Source organism: Gossypium raimondii, chromosome 7 (assembly GCF_025698545.1).
Source record: "Gossypium raimondii isolate GPD5lz chromosome 7, ASM2569854v1, whole genome shotgun sequence".
Lineage (NCBI taxonomy): Eukaryota > Viridiplantae > Streptophyta > Magnoliopsida > Malvales > Malvaceae > Gossypium > Gossypium raimondii.
Genome location: NC_068571.1, coordinates 832,879 through 852,545, shown reverse-complemented (window position 1 = coordinate 852,545; position 19,667 = coordinate 832,879). Strand labels below are relative to the sequence as shown.

The following is a 19,667-nucleotide window of genomic DNA, read 5'->3' as shown; positions in this document are numbered from 1 at the left end:
GTATCATATTTTGGAAATAGAAAACTTAATTTAATGAGTTTAACAATTATCTTTTGCTGATGATTGAAATTTGGAAAGTACAAAACTAAAATGGTCAAATAAAAGTATAGAGACTAAATCCATAATTTTAGTAAAGTATAGGGACTAATTGTAGAATATAGCCACAAAAGAAAAAGAATTTAATAAAGAAAAAGGAACTCTTTTCATGCATTGCAATGGTTTATTGCTATGCTCCATTCCCATTGTCTACTCCGTTGGCATAACGCCAATAAAACGTTATATTCTCTTTCTCTCTCTCATTTATACCTTTTGGGGTTGTTGCAGTCTCATAGCCAAGAAGAAGAAGAAAAGTTTCATCTTTTATGTTGGGATTCTAAAGAGTTGGAGATACCCAAAATTTAAAGGGAAAAGAGAGAGATGGGTTCATGTGCATCAGTACATAAAAGCTCTCAAGAGTCAGCCATGAAAGTTGGACTTTCTTTAGGGTCTAAAACAGACAATATCATCATCCCACCTTCACCTGTTAAAGATAAATCTGATGCTGTCAATGGTGATTTTACTCACAATTCTCATTCTTTCTCTACTTTTAAAGATTTAGGTAACTGGGTTTTTCATTTTTGGTTTTTATTTCAAACCATTTTTGAAGTTAGTTTTCTTGGTTATGAGGCAAAGGGAACCTTTTTAGTCTTTTTTTGTCCCTTCAATTGAGTTTCCCTTCATTTGTGTCTATTGATGATGCTTTGATTTGATGATATGATTGATTTTTATTAATGTTTTGCCATGAACTTATACCTAATGAAATTGGTTTTTGACTCTGTTGATTATGATATAAATATGATTTTTGTTTATCAAATTTCTGGGTTTTTTTTCCCCTCATTTTTTTAGCTTTTTGGCTTAATCAAGTATCGCTATTTTTAGTGCAAGCTCTTATATCACTCTTAGCTTAAATTTTAGGAAACCCTTCTCTTTCATAGATGATTTAGATCCTTTCTTAGCTTAAATTTTAGCAGTTGTTTTAATTTGTTCATTAATTGATCACTCGGGATTAGACTTCAGTAATTGACAAATTGTCTGGTTTTTGGAAATATGCATGTTGATGACGGCCCATTTTCTCTTTATTTTTCCACATTTTGAGCAATACATCATGTGGTAGATTTAGCAGCCCTTGGTGTAAGGAAAGCTAGTCAATGGATGGACCACTCTTTAAGGCTATTCTTCTGGATATTTTACTGTTAATAATTTGACATTAAGATGGATATATATATATAAAAAAAAAAAAAACCTCACGAGACAAACATATTTTGGGTTATGTTGTTGTGGTCCTTGCAATATGTAGAAAATCTATATTCAGTCCAATACAGTTGGCTATGCATCAAAGGACTACTTGTATTTGATTGTTATGTTTGTAGAATATTAAAGAGATTACGTCCTTTCAACCGCAAATCATTTTTCGTGATTGTCTGGTTGTTTCGTATATCATATATGGTCGCTGTCGAACTTTAGAATTGAACCATTTTTATGTGGTATGTTTTTAAACATCAAATTGAGGACTTGACTGCTTTCCCCTGCTTTAGTGTTGTATCTTTTCTTTTTCAAGATTGAAATCCAATATGTTGAATCTATGATTGTATATAGTGATGCTCTAAATCATGTTGATGTAGTAGTTCATCTTAATCCTAGATGTGTTGTATGATTAGTATGTTTTCGTTTTGCAGGTAGTAAAGATGAAACTTTTTTTGATTCCAGAGCATATTTGGATTCGGATTGTGATGACGATTTCTTAAGTGTCAGTGGTGGTAAGGATATTAGTACCATTTGAGTTATTTCATCTAGCAAGCTTATATAATTTCCATATCTGTTCATTTCTTTTATGCTATTTCTTAATGGACTTAAGTTTTATGCCTATATAGTTCTTCTTTTGGTAATGCAATTGTCATGGGCTGAGACTCAAGCTCTGAACTGCGGACTATGGACGTTTATAAAGAATAATGATTTTAGATTAGGTTGTTAAGTTAGAGTTACTTGGATGTTTTACAAGTTAATTTCGACATCTCTGTTTAGTCCTGCTGTAATATGACTGTGGTACCTACCTCAATTTCCATTTTTCTGTTTTTCATTTTCAGCTGTCATTTTCTGTGGTTACGTTTATTGTTGTCGATCCAAATGTTGTACATCTGTGTGCAGATTTCACTCCATCTCGTGGTAATACCCCTGTTCACCATAATAGCATCTCTATTGGGGTATCTAAAATTCACAAGGCCATTGATGAAGGATCTCCTGGCTCATGTTCGGAAGCATCCCCAGGAAAGAAAAAGAAGCTAGTCGAACTATTCCGTGACAGTGTTAAAGAAGACCAAGATGTTAATGAGCTAAATACCTCGATCAACCAGGACACTGCCAACGGAAAGCTTGAATGCAAACCTACAGTCCAAGACATACTACCTCCAAAATCTGCCAACGGTACCCCTTATGTCTCTCAAGCTAACTCTCGGTGCAGTAGTGAAAGGACGGCGAATGGAGATAACCTTATGTTCAAGGAGAAGTCTGTTAGGTCTGCACAACGTTGCCTTCCTAGCTTGGTTTTATGCAGTAGTTCTAGTGAGAGGAGGAAGAAGATGAGCCCTGCAACAGATGTAAATTATAAGCCTTAATTTCCATCGATTTACCAGTAAGTAGGTTGAAGAAGCCCGGAACTTGAGTCCCGGAGATCTTGCTCGCAAAGATAATCAGATCTAATGAAGTCCTGGGAGGAGATCATATAGTTATATATAGGATTTTCGGATTCTAGTCAATGTAAAAAGTATTACAGTATATTACACTATATCTATGCTAGTCAAATGCTGTTTAAAAATTGTTCTTTACATTTTCAGCTGAAATAATAATAATAATCGTAAGAGCTGATTTGTTGATAATTTTTGTATTCGTATTACGGTCGTTTTAAACCGAAAAACAAGGAGAATAGCAAGCTATGCCTCCATAAAGCTGATGAGAAGCCGAAATAGGTGTATAACCGAGCTGAGATATTCCTCATGACCTTATTTTCATCAGCTATGGCGGTGCCAGACAAGATGCTTTCTCTGATCTAGTTCGGGTTGTTCAGGCTATTGCTTGATAGTCTCAATTCCATTCTATAGACCAGCTCACGGTTCAGCTCACGAAAACCTGCACCCATGCTGCAAGGTATTGCCCATTTTGAACTGAATGTTTCACGGTTCTGTTCCATAAAATTCACCTCGGCTTAAATCTCTACAAATATATTCCTAATGTCAAACTGTATCCACTAATTTATCCTATATCACCCGAACTCAGAACTAATTGTCAGGTATGAATATGTGTCTAACACGATTATATATTTCGAAACTTTTAAAATTTTGACAGGTTTTAAGACAAATTAGAAGCAAAGCTGAGAGGGATCTATTAGCTTTAAAGAAAAAGTTGTTTGTTATCAACCAAATTAATGAATGTTATCCAAATATACCAACCTAAAGTGGTAATGATAAGAAACCTTTTACTTAAAAATAAATATCTGCCATTCTTAATATGATATAATCTATGTTTAGAATAATTTTGCTTCCAGGAAAAGACCCCATTGTTGAAAATGATCACCATCATGGCTTTGTTTAAACTCCAAGTCTCCATGACTTTTAACCTACTTGATTTTGCTTTGCAGGCAATCCAGGAAAAATAAATAAAGTTTACAATTATTTGCCTTTTATAATTTCAGGCATCCCTAATCAGCATTGTTGTTGGAACCGGAAGGGATCGGCCAATCAAACAAGGAATTAGCCGGTACATGATTCGATTAAAGGATTGCTTTGAATCTAGATAAAAAAATCAATTAAGCTATTAAACTAGGTTTTATATTTTATTTAATTGAAATAACACCGATGGTTGAATCGATAATCAATAGCCTAATCTATTGAACCATTAGTAACTAGCATTCTATAATTATGTATGCTTCCAAGGGTAATATGGTATATTTACATATCTTATGAAACTATATTATCTCAAATCTTCATTTTTCTTGAAGTACTCGATCCGGTCTCATCATTTATGATATAATTTTAAGGATATGACTCTCGAAAAACCCTTTAAATATATGAAAAAAATACATACTTATATATGATACATAAACTTGAATCCGCAAAATAGTTAATTTGGATGGAGTGTGATAGAGACAACTAACAACATTTAAAGGTTTCTTTTTCTTTATACAAGTATATATATAGCAATCATTGGAAGATGTAAACAAGGCCAAGAGGGTAAGTGCTTAAGAAAATGAGCTTAATGGAGGGTATGTGTAAAATTTTCTTTGTATTAGTTATTGTGCTGCCATTGATAGCAAAACAAGTCTCTGCAACTCAACATGTAGTTGGAGGTAGCCAAGGTTGGGAAGAATCAGTAGACCTTAATTCATGGGCTTCGGCTCAAACATTCAAAGTCGGAGACCAACTTGGTACGTCAATTTCTTTCTGTTTTAACATCATCCGTATTTGCCGTTATATGTGATGATCCGCGAATGAGCAAAGCATGACTGTATGTTTGTGCAACAGTTTTCAAGTACTCATCAGGGTTACACAGTGTAGTTGAGCTTGGAAGCGAGACAGCTTACAAAAACTGCGACCTGGGAACATCATTGGATTCTAAAAATACAGGCAAAGATGTGGTGAAACTCAACAAAGTGGGCACTCGTTATTTCGCTTGTGGAACATTAGGCCATTGCGATCAGGGTATGAAGATGAAGGTCACTACGGTCGCCGGCAATGCTCCTTCCACACCGGCCTCCGATTCTGATACTTCGGCAGCGGCTTTTTTTCCACGATATTTTCCTACATTTCTTCTCTTTTCTCCATTGTTAATCCTTTATTTTCTGCTTTAAAACTATATTGGAAGCTTTGGCCATGTTTTACTTTATTATTTTGTTTTGGGGATTTGGCAGTGTATGTTATAGCTATTGTTGAATAAATAATATATACTATGATTTTTGTTTTTTTTAATGTTTATTTTAATGAAATTATTACTATAAAAATTAAATTAAATTGAAATATACTTTAAGTCTTTATATTTGTCATATGTTCGAAATTTAGTCTTTTATTTTTATTTTTAGTCTATTTACTTTTAAGATTTACATCATTAAAATTTTCTTTTAAATTAAGGTTTATTGTGTCATTTTTTGTTTTATGTAAGCCCGTTCTTGATATTTTTGAGTCTTAGGCGAAATGATAAATTGATAACCTTTTAAAAAAATTATAAAATGTAATATAATAAAATAAAACATATATTAGTAATAAAAATATTGGAGCTCCTTTTATTTTTTTTTCCTGCTTGCAATGAAGTATCGATAAGAAAATTTAAAAAGTTAAATATTTTTTTATTTTCACATCTAAAGCTGGAAATAGAGGTGCTCATGGGCCGGGCGGCCCGGCCCGGCCCGACGGCCTTCCCGAAATATGGGAGGGTTTGGGTAAAAATATAGGCCCCAAATATGGGCTTGGGCAAAAAACGAGGCCCGTTTAGAAAACGGGCCGGGCCTCGGGCACCACTTTTTCGGCCCGGCCCGGCCCGGCCCGATATAATAAATATATTTATTTTTTTAATTTTAAAATATTTTTTACATACTTTTTTAATTTTTTTAAATTTTAAAATATTTTTAAAATACTTTTTTTAATTTTAAAATATTTTTAAAATACTTTTTTTATTTTTTTTAATTTTAAAATATTTTTAAAATACTTTTTTAAATTTTTTAAAATTTTTAAAATAAAAATGGGCCGGGCCAGGCCGGGCCGGGCTTATGATTTTTTCCCGGGCCGGGCCTGGGCAAAATCTTAGGCCCATATTTCGGGCAGGGCCGGGCCCAGGCCTAGGACCCGGGCCAAAATTTTTTTATGGGCCCGGCCCAAACCCGGCCCATGAGCACCTTTAGCTGGAAATCTTTTTGGATCCTTTCTAGCCCTGGGCCTTGAGCAACCACAATCTCAAACTACCTCTAGAGTCGGGCCTGGTTTTATGATTATCAAATAAGTATTTCTTTTTAAATTTTAAAATGATATAATAAAAGATATCTAATGATGTTAATAATTAAACTTGAACTTTAAAATATAAAAATAAAAAACTAAATTCTTAAAAATAAAAGTAAGGTGACTAAATTCCAAATGTAAAAACTTAAAAGTATATTTTAATCTTAAATAAAATATACAAATTAATAAATGGAACAGCTAATTCAATATAATTGTGGGTTAAATTGGTAAACCTTCGGGAAGAGAAGCTAACATAAAATTAATTAGATTGAATTTACAGTCAAAATTTTGTTAATATCAACACTAGAGTTTTGTCTCCAATTACTTGGGATAATTTAGAATTTAAAAGTTGTTGATTGAATTTTAGTTTAGTTGGTATCATCGTGATTATAATAATAAAAAGAACGAGGGTTTGGGTGTAATTAAATACGTATTTTCTTCTTATTTGTGAGTTTAGAAGTTTAGGCCTTGAAGTAGGCATAATATAAAAAATGTTAATTATTTTAAAATTAGGACCAAATTAATAAAATATATAAATATTAGAGTATTAAATTTATTATTATGTCGATAAAAAAGCTACATAGAAATAACTAAAATATCAAAAAAAAAAATGAGGTTGACTTGGTTGACCAAAACAAAGCAAGCTAATAGTAAATAATGAAGGAAGGAAAGAAATAAAACATATAAGTTCAAAAAAATTTAAAAACTGTTGTTACTACTCGTCGAAGCGACCAGACAAGCAATTACATGGTGATTTCGGACGCGAAACATCAATGCATGGTGAAAGTGACAAGGAAACGAAGCTTTGAGGGAAAAACATAGTCAGCAATTCAATTTGCTAAAGGTGTACGTAGAAATGAAGTCTCATATTTAGCAACCTTGAAGATCGAAGAGACCGCTTTGTCGATTTAATCAGTTTAACCAATTTAATTAAATAAATTATTGTATTGAGTATTAGTAGATAAGAAAAATAGTAGAGGCGGACTAAAACTCAATATTTGCACTCCATCATAATCTGCTTTACCCATATGGCATAGAAAGGTAATCAACCATGATTTTGCAATATTAGTTTACCATATCTGGCCTATACTATCACATAAAAGGCTAATCTACAAATGGTGTACAAGTATGGCTCATGTGAGGTAAAATGTAATACTTTGCACAATTTCCAGAATAATTCCTTGCATTGTCTCGGCACGATGCTACCGTTCTCCTGCAACACTAATCTAAGCACTCTCTCCTCCTTTCCTCGATTAAATGCTTCATTTCTTGATTTACATGATCTGAATTGGTACCATGAATTATGTGCAAAGATACCCGTGTTATTAGTCCGAAGAGAAGCGTACCTTAAAGCATATGGTTGCAGCTGCAGAAAAGTGACAGTGTGCTAATTTCTGCCTGGAAAACTTCAGTTTGTCCAATCGCTTTTCTCGAACCCACCTGTTTCACACAAGGGAATGTTACTCCTACGAGTCAGGAACTCCATAAGAATTCTTGTCACTGCATCATGGTTTCTATCTTTGTAAACAAATTTACCTCTCCAGTTGTTTGAGTTCTTCACGATACATAGATTGACAGGCATTGTAGTCCTCCACTGCTAGTCTAAGGAAATCTTTGTTGCCAATACTCGAAGAATGCAAATCAGGTATACACTATTATTTATTTAAAGGCATCCGTATATCATCAACAGCATAGTTCACTATGTTTCTCCTGTATACGAACCGCTCCAAACTTGGCAATGGGGAAACTCAAGGGCATCATTCACCTGAAAGTTATAGAAGGCAACCATTCTCCAGATGAATCAAATACGGGAAAGAAAGAAAGAACTTGACAATTTCCTTCGAAACTAACTGATTATCAATAAAAAAAAAAACCACCTGCATAATATTTTGTTTATGTTTATATGCAAATTAAGTAGCGTTGGATAATTCCCCGTTTCAAGAAATGACTTGCCCACGAGATATGTTTCTCCAGGAATTGTTCATTTGGATGTGTGATCATTTGTGAAGCCCTAAATAGCTCAACGACAGCATCCAAATCCTTCAAATATCCTCCAAGGCAAATCCACCTAAGGGTTCTACACCACAAGATAGCGCAGAAAAAAGGCTTTAACAATAAGGATCCTATCCCTTACCATGTGAACACCAAAAAACATCAACATACCTGAGGAAACATCATAACCATTTACATGTAGTATTCGGAAAGCCAGTGCACGTGAGTGGATCCAAGAATATCTCTTCCTACCCCTGCAGCCAGCATCTGTTTAAGGCATGATCGATGAAGTTAAAGAGAAGTTTTCTTAATGCTACAAAATACATTTCGGTAATCGTCTTTTACACTAAAAATAGATAATGTATACCAATGAGCATTTGTCTAATGCTATGCTTATTATAAGCTTAATTGTTGGCATCACATTTACACTAAAAATAACAGGAAATTTTTTTACAAAAACAGGGAAAAAGAGTATACCCTCTGAGCTCTAAATCTCTTTTATGAAATAAAGCATCTATATCTGTTGAACTCAATTTTTTCCCATTTATGAGTTTTGGAGGTTTGTGTCTTGAAGTAGGCATTGTATAAAAAGTTTTTGTTAATTCTTAAAATTATGATCAAATTGATAAAATATATAAATAATGGAGGACTAAATTTATATTATACCAATAAAAAAAACTACATAAAAATAACTAAAATGTCAAATGATGATACTGTTAAGGACTAAACTAAAATTTTTTGGAGTTAGCTTACTCGACCATTTCAGGAACATGCTAATAGGCTAAAACTTTTTAAAGAGCTTCTTTTCTCTTCTTACGGTTGGTCGAAGATATCAGACCATTGGTTGGTCGATTAAATAGGTTTGACCGATTAGATTAAATAACAAAAACGATTCAACCGCTCATACTAGTTTTCGGGTTAACCGGTCAATGTCCTTCACTAGATTAGTACTCCAATTGATTCTTGATTTAACTTGTCGGTCTAATTTAGATCAAATAATTTTGGGAGTATGGTCCAAAGTATAATAATTTTCTTCATTATTTTATTTGGTTAAAATATGTTATAAGTCCTTATACTCTTCACAAATATAAAATTTAGTCCCCGAACTTTTAGTTCTAAGAATTTAATCTCTTTACTTTTCGACATTTTGAAATTAAATAGAAATTCACTTGGTAGTCATGTAACTAAAAAATGATGTCGTAATGAAATTCAATCTAGCAAAATAAATTTAACGGTGGTAACAATTGAACTTGAATTTTGAAATCAAAAGTAGAGGAACTAAATTCATATAAATAAAAGTATAAGAACTAAAATCCAAATTTATGAAGAATACAGGGACTTATAACATATTTTAACCAAATAAAATAAGGGTAAACTATCAAAATAGTCACTTTTGTTTGACTCAGGTTACATTTTAGTCACTTATGTTTGAAATGTTACGTTTTAGTCACTTACGTTATCGTGTTGTAACATTTTAGTCACTGAGTCGTTAATTGTCGACAATGGTGTAACGGTAAGTTGATGTGGCACGTTAAATCATCATTTCAAACGAAAATTTTAGGTTAAATTCTACAATTGGTTCCTATATTTTTTCATTTTCAACAATTTAAAAATTTTCTTTTATGTTCTTCTAACTTTTTTTTTCCATTCTCTTATGCTTCTCCCTCTATTTTCCTCCCTTCTAATTTCTTTTAACATAGTTTTTTTATGCTTTCCATTTGTAACTTGTCCACAAGCTCGCCTCACTCTAAAAAATTAAATTGTTCAAAAAAATAAAACATAGAAAATTACGTTGAAAGAAATGGAGAAGGGAGGAAAACAAAGGGAGAAGCATAAGAGAATGGAAAAGAAAGAAAGTTAAAAAAACATAAAAGAAAAAAACTAAATTGCTCCAAATGAAAAAATATGGGGACCGATTGTATAAATTAACCTAGGATTTTTGTTTGAAATGATGATTTAACGTGCCAGATCAGTTTATTGTTACACCGTTAACAGAAACTAACGGCTCAGTGACTAAAATGTTACAACATGATAACATAAGTGACTAAAACGTAACATTTCAAACATAAGTGACTAAAATGTAACTTGAGTCAAACAAAGGTGACTATTTTGGTAGTTTACCCATAAAATAATGAAGAAAAGAATTATACCCCGCTAAATAATGAAGAAAAGGAGAAGATGCTTGAAAAGTTCTAGCTTATATATTGAGAGCGAGAGAATGGAGTAAGCGGAGAGCGCAGCCACTTCACTGTATTTCTGTTCCAAGTTTCAACTGTTGAGTTGAAATCTTAAATTTCTTTCTAATAAACTAGTTATTTTTAAAGATGTCGGAGGCGTCGATCTCTATAGAGTACGCTATGGAGAAGGCATCGGGACCTCACTTCTCCGGCTTCCGTACTCCGACCGCCACCTCTGTCTCCTCCACCACCTTTTCCGACGCCAATGTTCCTCGTGAGCCCTTCGTCATTGGTATTCCTCACTTCACTTCTCTTTGAAAAAAGAGTGTTTTTTTGGAGAAACCGAGTAAATCTGCTATAATTTTGCTTCATATCTTAAAATTAAATGAAAAATTTCTATTGATATTCATAAGAATATGCAAAATTTGACATTTCTTGTGTAAATAAGCAGGGGTTTCAGGAGGTACGGCTTCTGGTAAAACGACAGTCTGTGACATGATCATCCAACAGCTTCACGATCACCGCGTTGTTCTTGTAAATCAGGTTCAAATTCAAGTTTTTTTTCCCCAAGTTACCTGAAATTTATTGAACTATTGGCTCACATTTTTTTCTTTTCTATGAATGTAGGATTCCTTTTACCGTGGTTTAAATTCAGAAGAGTTAAAACGCGTTCACGAGTATAATTTTGATCATCCTGGTACATTAATTTGATGTTGTTTGCTGATTTTGTTGTCTTTTTGTTATTTTGAATGGCATTGTTTTTGATTGTGCATGTCTTTTCTTTTTTGTATAGATGCTTTTGATACTGAACAGCTTTTGGAGTGTATTAAGAAGCTTAAAATTGGGCACTCGGTTCAAGTCCCAGTTTATGATTTTAAGCTTCATCGTCGGTCTTCTGATAGTTTTCGACAGGTAATTAGTTCGTTTTTTTTGTTGAACTTTCTTTAATAATTCTGGAAGGAGCTCGGTTGGTTCAGTTAAGAACTAATAACCATTGTTTTGGGCACGTGGATTATATTTTTTCTTTCTCCTTTTACAATATATCTATATGAATTCGTTGATGGTAATCCAATAGTTGTCATTTGGCAAGGTTTTAATAAATTGTCTGTATTCAATACATTGTTAGGTGAATGCTTCTGATGTCATAATTTTGGAAGGAATTCTTGTTTTCCATGACCAGCGTGTGAGGAACCTAATGAATATGAAGATTTTTGTTGATGCAGGTTTGTCTTCTTTTATCTAGTTGCTTACCATCATGGCATCTTTGATGATTGATTTAGACATTGGTACTTTTGCACACCTTTTCTTTACTTAAAATGTATTATCATGCACACCGTCAAGGTTAAACAACCCGTAGCCATTACCAACCACCAAAAACAAAATTCATGACTGAGTTCCAATAACATGAAATGTAAGATTGATAGAAACTAAATTATGATTAAATGCATATCTAGAAAAAGGTACTGATCTGGAAAGTCATGTATAACGATCTCAAAGTCAACCTGTGTAATGATTACTCACTACAGACTGCTTTAAGTTTTAAATAGCCTATGGTCAGCCAGCCAGCCAGCAGAAGAGGAATTATTAACAATGGTTGTTTTCTGAAAGCCAGCTGAATCAATTTTACGAATTTTACTTTTGGGTTCTTCGATCCCCAGGGATTGTCACCACAAATTACTCTTAAGAACATTATGGCCGGCTGCACTTAGTTGAATGAGTTTGCATGCGTTTGTGTGTGGGTTGAGCTTGTATTTTCGATGATGCATATGTTGTTGTTTTCCTTTTACCCCCCCCCCCTCCTAAGCTGGTATTCTTCTTTCTTGCTCTCTTGGGTTGTAATGGTCACTATTTTATTTGGCAATGTATTGTAGATGCTGATGTGAGGCTTGCTCGTAGAATAAGACGAGATACAGTTGAGAGGGGTAGGGATGTAAATTCTGTTCTTGAACAAGTAAGCCTATCTATAGCATAATTTGCTTTGTAAGTAATACTTTGAAAATTATTCCTGAAAGAGAATAGATCCATGGGGTTAGATTCATACTTGCCAAGACATGCAACATAGTTTAATTTTACTTGTCTTGTAATTGGTGTCATGCTATAACCAGACAACCTTACATTTAGTTCTTTCAAACTTCAATAATTATGTCGCAACATTGTGTTGTTTCTGCAGTATGCAAAGTTTGTCAAGCCTGCATTTGATGATTTTGTGTTGCCATCGAAAAAGTATGCTGATGTCATTATCCCTCGAGGAGGTGATAATCATGTTGCCATTGATTTGATTGTGCAACATATCCGCACTAAGCTCGGTCAGCATGATCTCTGCAAAATATATCCCAATGTATATGTAATTCAGTCAACATTTCAGGTATGTATTAGGGAGTCGTGGTTTATCTCTATCTTTTTCTTTTATAAGTTGTTTCATCTTGTAGAGTAACTCATATCTGTCATTAACTACCATTGCTCATTACCGGCAAGCATGGAACTCTTCATCTGTGTTTTATTCATGTCCAGCTCTTTCATATTACCCTTAAATATTTATGTCAATTGTGAGTTTGCCTTGATGATGGAAAGTTTCCACATTATATTGTAGCTAGGTATTGAAGATTGGCATAACCGGGTGGTTTCTATTTTCTTAGACAAACTAAAAGATTAAAATAAGAAATTTCTGTGTAGAACATGTTAAATGCATCTCCCTCAAGTATAGTTTCTTTCCTCATTAGGCATACGATATCACTTGTACTCTTAGATTTATTCCTAGTTTATTACGTAATTTATTTGTAGCTTTTATGTCTATTTTTTTTCTTTGTTATTTCATATGTAAGATTTATGGTGCAGATTAGAGGAATGCATACTCTGATTAGAGACCGGGACATTTCTAAACATGATTTTGTCTTCTATTCTGATCGGCTTATTCGTCTGGTACTTTTATATCCCATGTGTAAACTGTTTTTTTTTTTCCTGTGTGTTTAATATGAAAATTTTAATTGTTTGTTGAATTCGATTTAGGTGGTAGAGCATGGTCTTGGACATCTGCCGTTCACTGAGAAGCAAGTAGTAACACCGACAGGTATGTTTAATCATATATCAGCATCGGTTTTTCTCATTTATGGAAACTTCTAATTCTTTCTGAGCATGTACAATTGGGAGATTTCCAACAAGAATGATGGAATTCTGTTCATCTTAAGATGTCTGATCATGGAAACAATTAATACTTTACTTACCTTTGAAACTTGTTGCTATTTCTTTTCAGCAACGGTATATACTGGGGTTGATTTTTGCAAAAAGTTGTGTGGCGTTTCCATTGTCCGAAGGTGAGCTTTCAATCAGGTATTGGGTTGGTCCGTTTGTTATTTTACATTGGTGAAAGCATGTTGAATATTCTTGAAACAGTGGTGAAAGCATGGAAAACGCATTACGTGCATGTTGCAAAGGAATAAAAATTGGAAAAATTTTGATTCATCGTGAGGGAGATGATGGGAAACAGGTTAGTAATGTTTTTGGGATCTTCAAGCCATTAGGTTTTACATATAATTAACTCTTAGCCATAATCTGCTTTCTTGAATATTCTTAGCTTATATATGAGAAGCTTCCCACGGATATTTCAGAACGCCATGTTCTTCTTCTCGATCCAGTTCTTGCTACAGGTAAGCTTGTTACTCAATCCATTCCTCACACCTGTTGCCACTGTACTATTGCAAGACTAGGCTAAAGAAAATAAAAGCTGTTTTGTAAGCTTTTCCACATCCTTTTTCTCCTTTGGTTAATGAATCGGCTTGAGTGGAAAGAATTAGTCGAGAGAAATTATAAATTAGCAAATTCTTCTGGTTGTCAAATTTTGGAATAGTGTCATCGGTTTCGATATATTTAAAATATTTCCTAGAACACATTTGATGTCAGTTCAGGTTCCGGTCCTCAGAAATGCATAGATTTATTTTACTTATGCATTTGATTGACTGATTAATGCTTTTCAATGGGAAACCATTTCAATGACTCTTCTTGCAGGGAACTCGGCTAACCAAGCCATCGAACTACTCATACAAAAAGGAGTTCCACAATCTCACATTATATTCCTAAACCTCATCTCCGTGAGTTTATGTTGTTGGCTGCAGATTCATCAGCCACCAGCTTGCAACCTTTCCTTTCGTATTTCTTTTACCTCTTTTCCTACATACTGATCCCAATCCTAATACCGCAGGCACCTGAAGGAATCCATTGTGTTTGCAAACGGTACCCCTCACTGAAAATTGTTACTTCAGAAATTGATGTTGCACTAAATGAGGAATTTCGTGTCATACCAGGCATGGGTGAGTTTGGTGATCGTTACTTCGGCACCGATGACTGATTCACCATGGTAAATTGCAACCAGTTATCAGACAACCAGGTTGCTTGAACAAGTAATATTCTAAAACATATACATGTGAGATTAGCTTACCCTTTATATACAAGCTACCGACTAGGACCATCAGACTTCATCAAGAGGCGATTCTGAGATCTTTTATTTTGTTTTCATGTTACCCGAATTGCTCCATTTTCGAGCTTACGGGTGGAAGAATACTTGAACAAAGTCAAGTCACCAGGAGTTTGTTTAAAAACTGTAAAACCACACAAGTACATGTCATATGCAGCAACTTTAAGACAATTAATTCCTGCTAATTGTTGTTATTTTGAGTGTTAAATTTGATGGGGTCAGTAGTTTTCAGATCTCCTTCATGTTTCTACCATAAAAAAATGGTCTCGACCCGAAATATTTTAAATTAGGCCGAGTTTTTTTTTTTTTGTTATAAGCAAGCAATTATATTAAGACGAGAGAGGTTTACGAATGCAAGTTTAATATGAAAGAATACATGATTTTCTTGCATCGGTGTAAAAAAATTATACTCCAAAACTGAGAAGAAAAGTGAACAAAAATAAATGAAGATGTGTGGCTCAAATTCCATAAAACCTGCTATTACTAATTTTTTTCTGTTTCATAATGATATCATTTATTAATTATTTATGTTTTTGCTGCTCTTTGTGCGTTGCCAAATGAGGAAAAACAGTCGAAATGTTGTATGCCCTCAAGTCTTGCCTTGTCAAGATCCCAACTACAGCAGGCACCTGTATATGAACCATATAGCAAATTTGTTACAAAAATGGCGCAATAAGCTGATTTTTATAAGGTTGGTAAACGTAAACTCACCCCTGCTCCTTGATATTTTGGCACGATAAGCATATGCCGGAGTCCGACTTGCCTGAATAAAACCATGGCTTTAGCCACTGACATGCTTTCCACTACTGTGTAAGGTGTCGTGTTGGTGAGGGGATGCAAATCCATATACATTTCCATTTCGTCATGTGTCACGGCAACCTGTTCGATCTTTAGTTCCCTTTCGGATAATTCGACCCAGTTGAATTTCTCTTGAACTTCCCAATCCTCGGTTCGTCGTTTCTCGGCTAGGAACCATTTTTTCTTCAAGGCTTGAACCAAGTGAGCTCTAAGGATCAGTCCATGCAATTCTGTTGCACCAGTGACCACAGTGCCTGGCACCAGCACATCTTGATCAACAATGGGGAATGCGTTATGCGTAGTGTTTTTCAGTACATCGACGATCCGAGACACTTTCTCGACCCCGGAAAGAGTGACCGCAGGTGACTTGGCATTTGCGAGTTCGCCAACGGTGAGATTTCTCATCCACGGTTCAGGATTTGCATCCAAGAAAGGAAGACCTTTAAGTTCAAGTATAATCTCGTAGATGCTAGGATTGAAACTGTCACCGACGGTTTTCGCAATGAGAAGGACTATCATTGTCATCGGTAACAAAAGAAGGTTATTTGTAAGCTCAAGGAAGATCACACAAACCGATACGGTCATCCTCATCGAGCCAGCCATCAAAGAGGCTGCACCGAGGACAGCATAAAGCCCTTGATCTAAGTTCGTATATGATCCTAAAAGCATACTAAGAAGTCGACCGTAACCCGAGCCCATTAGGATGATAGGGAGGAAGAGACCCGAAGGAACTGCAATGCCGAAAGTAAAGAGTCCCAAGATACAATAAAGTGTGAAAAAGATCAAGATTGAGGTATATTGGAATTCAGAAGGAGTGTTGCTCGAGAAAATGTTTCGAACGGCATCGTCATTCGTTGTTAAGAGAAGGGTAGCTAGATCATTGTAGTAGCCATCCGGACAGTTGAACTGCTTGAAGTTCCCAGACCGATCATTCGTAGGACAAACCTCCGGAAAAGAGGGATCACAAGCTTTGCATTGGGCTAAAAACGGGAGACAATATTGGCAAACCGAAGTAAAGAGAGACACACTGAGGGCTAGAAGTAGTTTATGCAACTTCCCTTTCCTACAACAAACAAAAAGAAAATGTCATTACGAACCGAATTATCGATTTCGGATTTACGTGCGAACTTACTGGTTAATGAGATTGTAAAGCCGAAGGATCTTATGCAAAAGATGATTATACAAGCTTCCTAAAAGTCCACCAATGATTCCAATGATTATCACAGGGATTATATCCATAGCTTGGTAGCTGACTTTAACATCACTAACATCGAATATGATTAACCCTCCGGTCCCGAAAAGGCCGCAATTCCCGGAGTTGCAGATTTGAATGAATGCTCTAAGCACCACCACTACAACTGCTGTACTAAAGAAAGTTCTCCACAAAAGGGCACTCCTCCACCATGTCGCAACCTCTTCGAGAGCAAATAAAACACCTCCCACTGGAGAACGGAAAGCTGCACAAACACCCGAGGAACAACCGGCGGTGATAATATCTCTACGGTCACGATCGTTGTTGAAGTAACGAAGCCAACGCCACTGAAGACGGTAATTATCAGGCCCTCCTTGTCCCAGTAATGAAGCAATGCAACTCCCAATGTGTACTAAAGGCCCTTCTTTCCCAAGATCTAGACCAGCAGAAACTGCTCCAATGCTACCAACAATCTACAAGTTTGGAAAAAAGAAAATCACCATGCAAATTTTTTTATCATTCATTCAGGGCTATTTTAGGATTTATGTTTGGAATTGTGGATGCCACTCCCAATAATCACTCCCAATAATGTTATATTCAAAGTTTAAAAATTTAATAATAAACTAAACCAGGTGAAATTTTTTTAAAAATTTTCTTGTATGATTAAGGTAAAAGATCTCTTCAATGCTTTTCAATTTTGAAATTGAGCAATTAGCAATTTTGAAGGTGTGCATCAATTGTGTATAATTTTGATCGGTATAATAACAAATTTAGCCATTGATATTTACATATTTTCTTAATTTGATCTTGGTTCTAAAAAATAACAAATTTAGCCTCACCATTTACATATTTATAGGCTAAATTTATTTAATCACGACCAAATTGATAGAATGTATAAATTATGAGATTTAAATTTGTTATTATACCAATCAAAATACAGAAAAACATTAACTTTCGAATTTGATAGAGATTAAATTATTTATTTTGTTTAGAGAAACTAATTTACTCGATATTAAAATTGAGAGACACCCGGAGTTATTTTTAACTCTGATTAAACCTATTACTTCCTCAAACTAAATTCTTAGTGGAGAACAAAAAATGAAGAGATACCTTGACAAGTAATGTTGTAGCACCAAACATGTCAGGAGTGTCAACTCCATTAAGATAAGCCTTGATTTCAGGGATACCAGGACCAGCTGCAGTTGGGGCAAAACACACACACAAAACTGCAGCAACCAAGGTCAACACAAAATTCACACCAGTGAAAAACACCAACCCTGATAAATACCTGCAAATCATCTACCCGTTTCAGGTTCTCTTCAAACACAATCCAATTGATGTGGGTTAATTACGGTGGAAGTCCTTACCTTTCCTCTTTGATGAAACCAACAATGGCAAGAAACTTGTAACCAGCAATGTTTTCAATAGCAAGATTGATAAGAGTGGCAATTAAACCTGTTAACAATCCAACAAGGAAAGCTAGAGTCCATTTCAAGAATATGTATTGAAGGACTTGAACTTTGGATCTGCTTCTCCAATCATGCTTGAAAAGATCATTCTCGTTTATCCTGCATGCATCAATAACGCCTAGATTAACCATATCATATGCAAACAAAGATCAAATGGAGATGATTACTTACTCATAATCCAAGCTTTCAATATGGGAGACAGTGGCTCCAACCAAGGCTAATGGATTGCTAGAAAGGGTTCTGTTTCTCTTCAAAAGTGGTTCACTTAGAGAAGAATTACTTTCAGGGTCTCTTTCTTCTGCTTCAGCTTCAGCTTTCATGGTGTTGGGAGTTTCTGGTTTTGAGAAATGGTTTGAATCATCCTCCATTGTTAACAACTTGGAAAAGCAATGAAATTAATGGAGATTTTGTATTTTTCTTTTGGTATGGACAATTGGAAATGGATGGAGTAAGGCTTCTTAATCTTTAAGTACACTTGTTGGGATTTTAAAATAATGGAAGAAATGACTTCTACTTCATCATGCACCTCTACATTTGTCTTTCTTTTTACTATTACGGATAAAAGTATTTTGGAGGTATTTATATTTAAAGTTTTTTGTTTATTTAAAAAATGAATAAATTAGGTGAAAGAGTAAACTGGTCTTTTCCGTTAAGGTATGTTAGTATTTTCTTTTGTGGGATTAAATTATATAATTTGTTTGAATCATCTTATTATAGGTTCTAATCACATTTGTTCTTTTTGACACAATATAATGGGAGGATAATGTGTTGCATCGCACTCGAACTCGAGTCCTCTTACATTGACAATAATATCTATGACAATCGAGTTAAGACTCAATTATCAAATACAATTAAAGATATTTAGGTGTTTCACTCTTTTTTTTTTTTAAGTCTCAAATCTTATAACAAATCTAGGAAAACCATTAAACTATGAATTCATAATATTTTTATAGTTGTAGTAAATATCAAAGGTAAAAAAAGAAAAAAAAAAGGAAAAGGAAAAAGAAAGGGTTGTTTTTTATTAGCATGTGGTCCAAATGAAATAAATGTGTGAAAAATTATTTGAGTACTTGGACTTTAGGGCATAAATGATTAAACCACTCTCCAAGGGACCAGCAGGGGATAATTACAAATAATATAAAATAAAAAGGGATATGGATCAAGTTTTAATCCTCTCATTTTCATTGCTTTCACATTTTTCTCAAAGGTTGCTTTTATAAATTGAATCCACATACTTTTCTATTATTATTTATTTAGTGATTTTTATTTTCTGAAATATATATTTTATTAATAATTCAATCAATTTATTTACACCTTTAAATTTTTAAATAAATGACCAAATATTGTACGTAGTTAAAAATAAAAATAGAAGATAAATCATATCAAATTATTTGACGAAATTCAAAAAATAAATAGACATTAAAAAGTTATAATAAAAAATATGCCAGGAATCTTTGTCCAAAACAGAAATAAAAAGTAGACAATTGGGGTATCAGAATCAAACTTGCAATTATTTTTTAGTACTGTCCACTTGGTTTTTCTTAAATGTGATGA

General features: G+C 34.2%; 4 protein-coding genes and 1 long non-coding RNA gene across 7 annotated transcripts; 3 read left to right on the top strand and 2 right to left on the bottom strand.

Annotated features, from left to right (window-relative positions):
* Positions 1-215: 215 nt before the first annotated feature.
* LOC105769522 (uncharacterized protein At3g27210) lies at positions 216-2,912 on the top strand. 2 transcript variants are annotated; one of them, XM_012590220.2, is made up of 3 exons: positions 216-550; positions 1,716-1,796; positions 2,185-2,912. In XM_012590220.2, the coding sequence occupies exons 1-3, from the start codon at positions 418-420 to the stop codon at positions 2,649-2,651; spliced, it is 681 nt and encodes a 226-aa protein (XP_012445674.1). In that variant the 5' UTR covers positions 216-417; the 3' UTR covers positions 2,652-2,912. The 2 variants fall into 2 exon arrangements, with proteins under 2 accessions (XP_012445674.1, XP_012445666.1); XM_012590212.2 differs by having other exon boundaries at positions 216-598.
* Positions 2,913-4,240: 1,328 nt separating this feature from the next.
* On the top strand, positions 4,241-4,997 carry LOC105769536 (mavicyanin). The gene is made up of 2 exons (XM_012590232.2): positions 4,241-4,456; positions 4,554-4,997. The coding sequence occupies exons 1-2, from the start codon at positions 4,279-4,281 to the stop codon at positions 4,877-4,879; spliced, it is 504 nt and encodes a 167-aa protein (XP_012445686.1). The 5' UTR covers positions 4,241-4,278; the 3' UTR covers positions 4,880-4,997.
* A 2,017-nt stretch (positions 4,998-7,014) lies between these two features.
* LOC128042611 (uncharacterized) lies at positions 7,015-8,127 on the bottom strand. Its single transcript, XR_008198114.1, has 3 exons — positions 7,895-8,127; positions 7,554-7,782; positions 7,015-7,457 (listed from the first exon to the last, which is right to left on the bottom strand). It is a non-coding gene; the product is annotated as an uncharacterized LOC128042611 (long non-coding RNA).
* A 2,061-nt stretch (positions 8,128-10,188) lies between these two features.
* Positions 10,189-14,887, top strand: LOC105769512 (uridine/cytidine kinase UKL1, chloroplastic). Of its 2 annotated transcripts, none has more exons than XM_052633176.1 (14): positions 10,189-10,460; positions 10,638-10,729; positions 10,814-10,883; positions 10,980-11,098; positions 11,313-11,409; positions 12,058-12,137; positions 12,357-12,551; positions 13,022-13,105; positions 13,193-13,253; positions 13,437-13,497; positions 13,577-13,670; positions 13,758-13,830; positions 14,189-14,271; positions 14,382-14,887. In XM_052633176.1, exons 1-14 carry the CDS (start codon positions 10,334-10,336, stop codon positions 14,526-14,528), a joined length of 1,383 nt encoding a protein of 460 aa, XP_052489136.1. In that variant the 5' UTR covers positions 10,189-10,333; the 3' UTR covers positions 14,529-14,887. The 2 variants fall into 2 exon arrangements, with proteins under 2 accessions (XP_052489136.1, XP_012445654.1); XM_012590200.2 differs by having other exon boundaries at positions 10,189-10,478.
* A 221-nt stretch (positions 14,888-15,108) lies between these two features.
* Positions 15,109-18,640, bottom strand: LOC105769502 (chloride channel protein CLC-b). The gene is made up of 6 exons (XM_012590190.2): positions 18,285-18,640; positions 18,012-18,212; positions 17,755-17,932; positions 16,585-17,117; positions 15,366-16,515; positions 15,109-15,283 (listed from the first exon to the last, which is right to left on the bottom strand). Exons 1-6 carry the CDS (start codon positions 18,479-18,481, stop codon positions 15,176-15,178), a joined length of 2,367 nt encoding a protein of 788 aa, XP_012445644.1. The 5' UTR covers positions 18,482-18,640; the 3' UTR covers positions 15,109-15,175.
* Between the last annotated feature and the right edge of the window lie 1,027 nt (positions 18,641-19,667).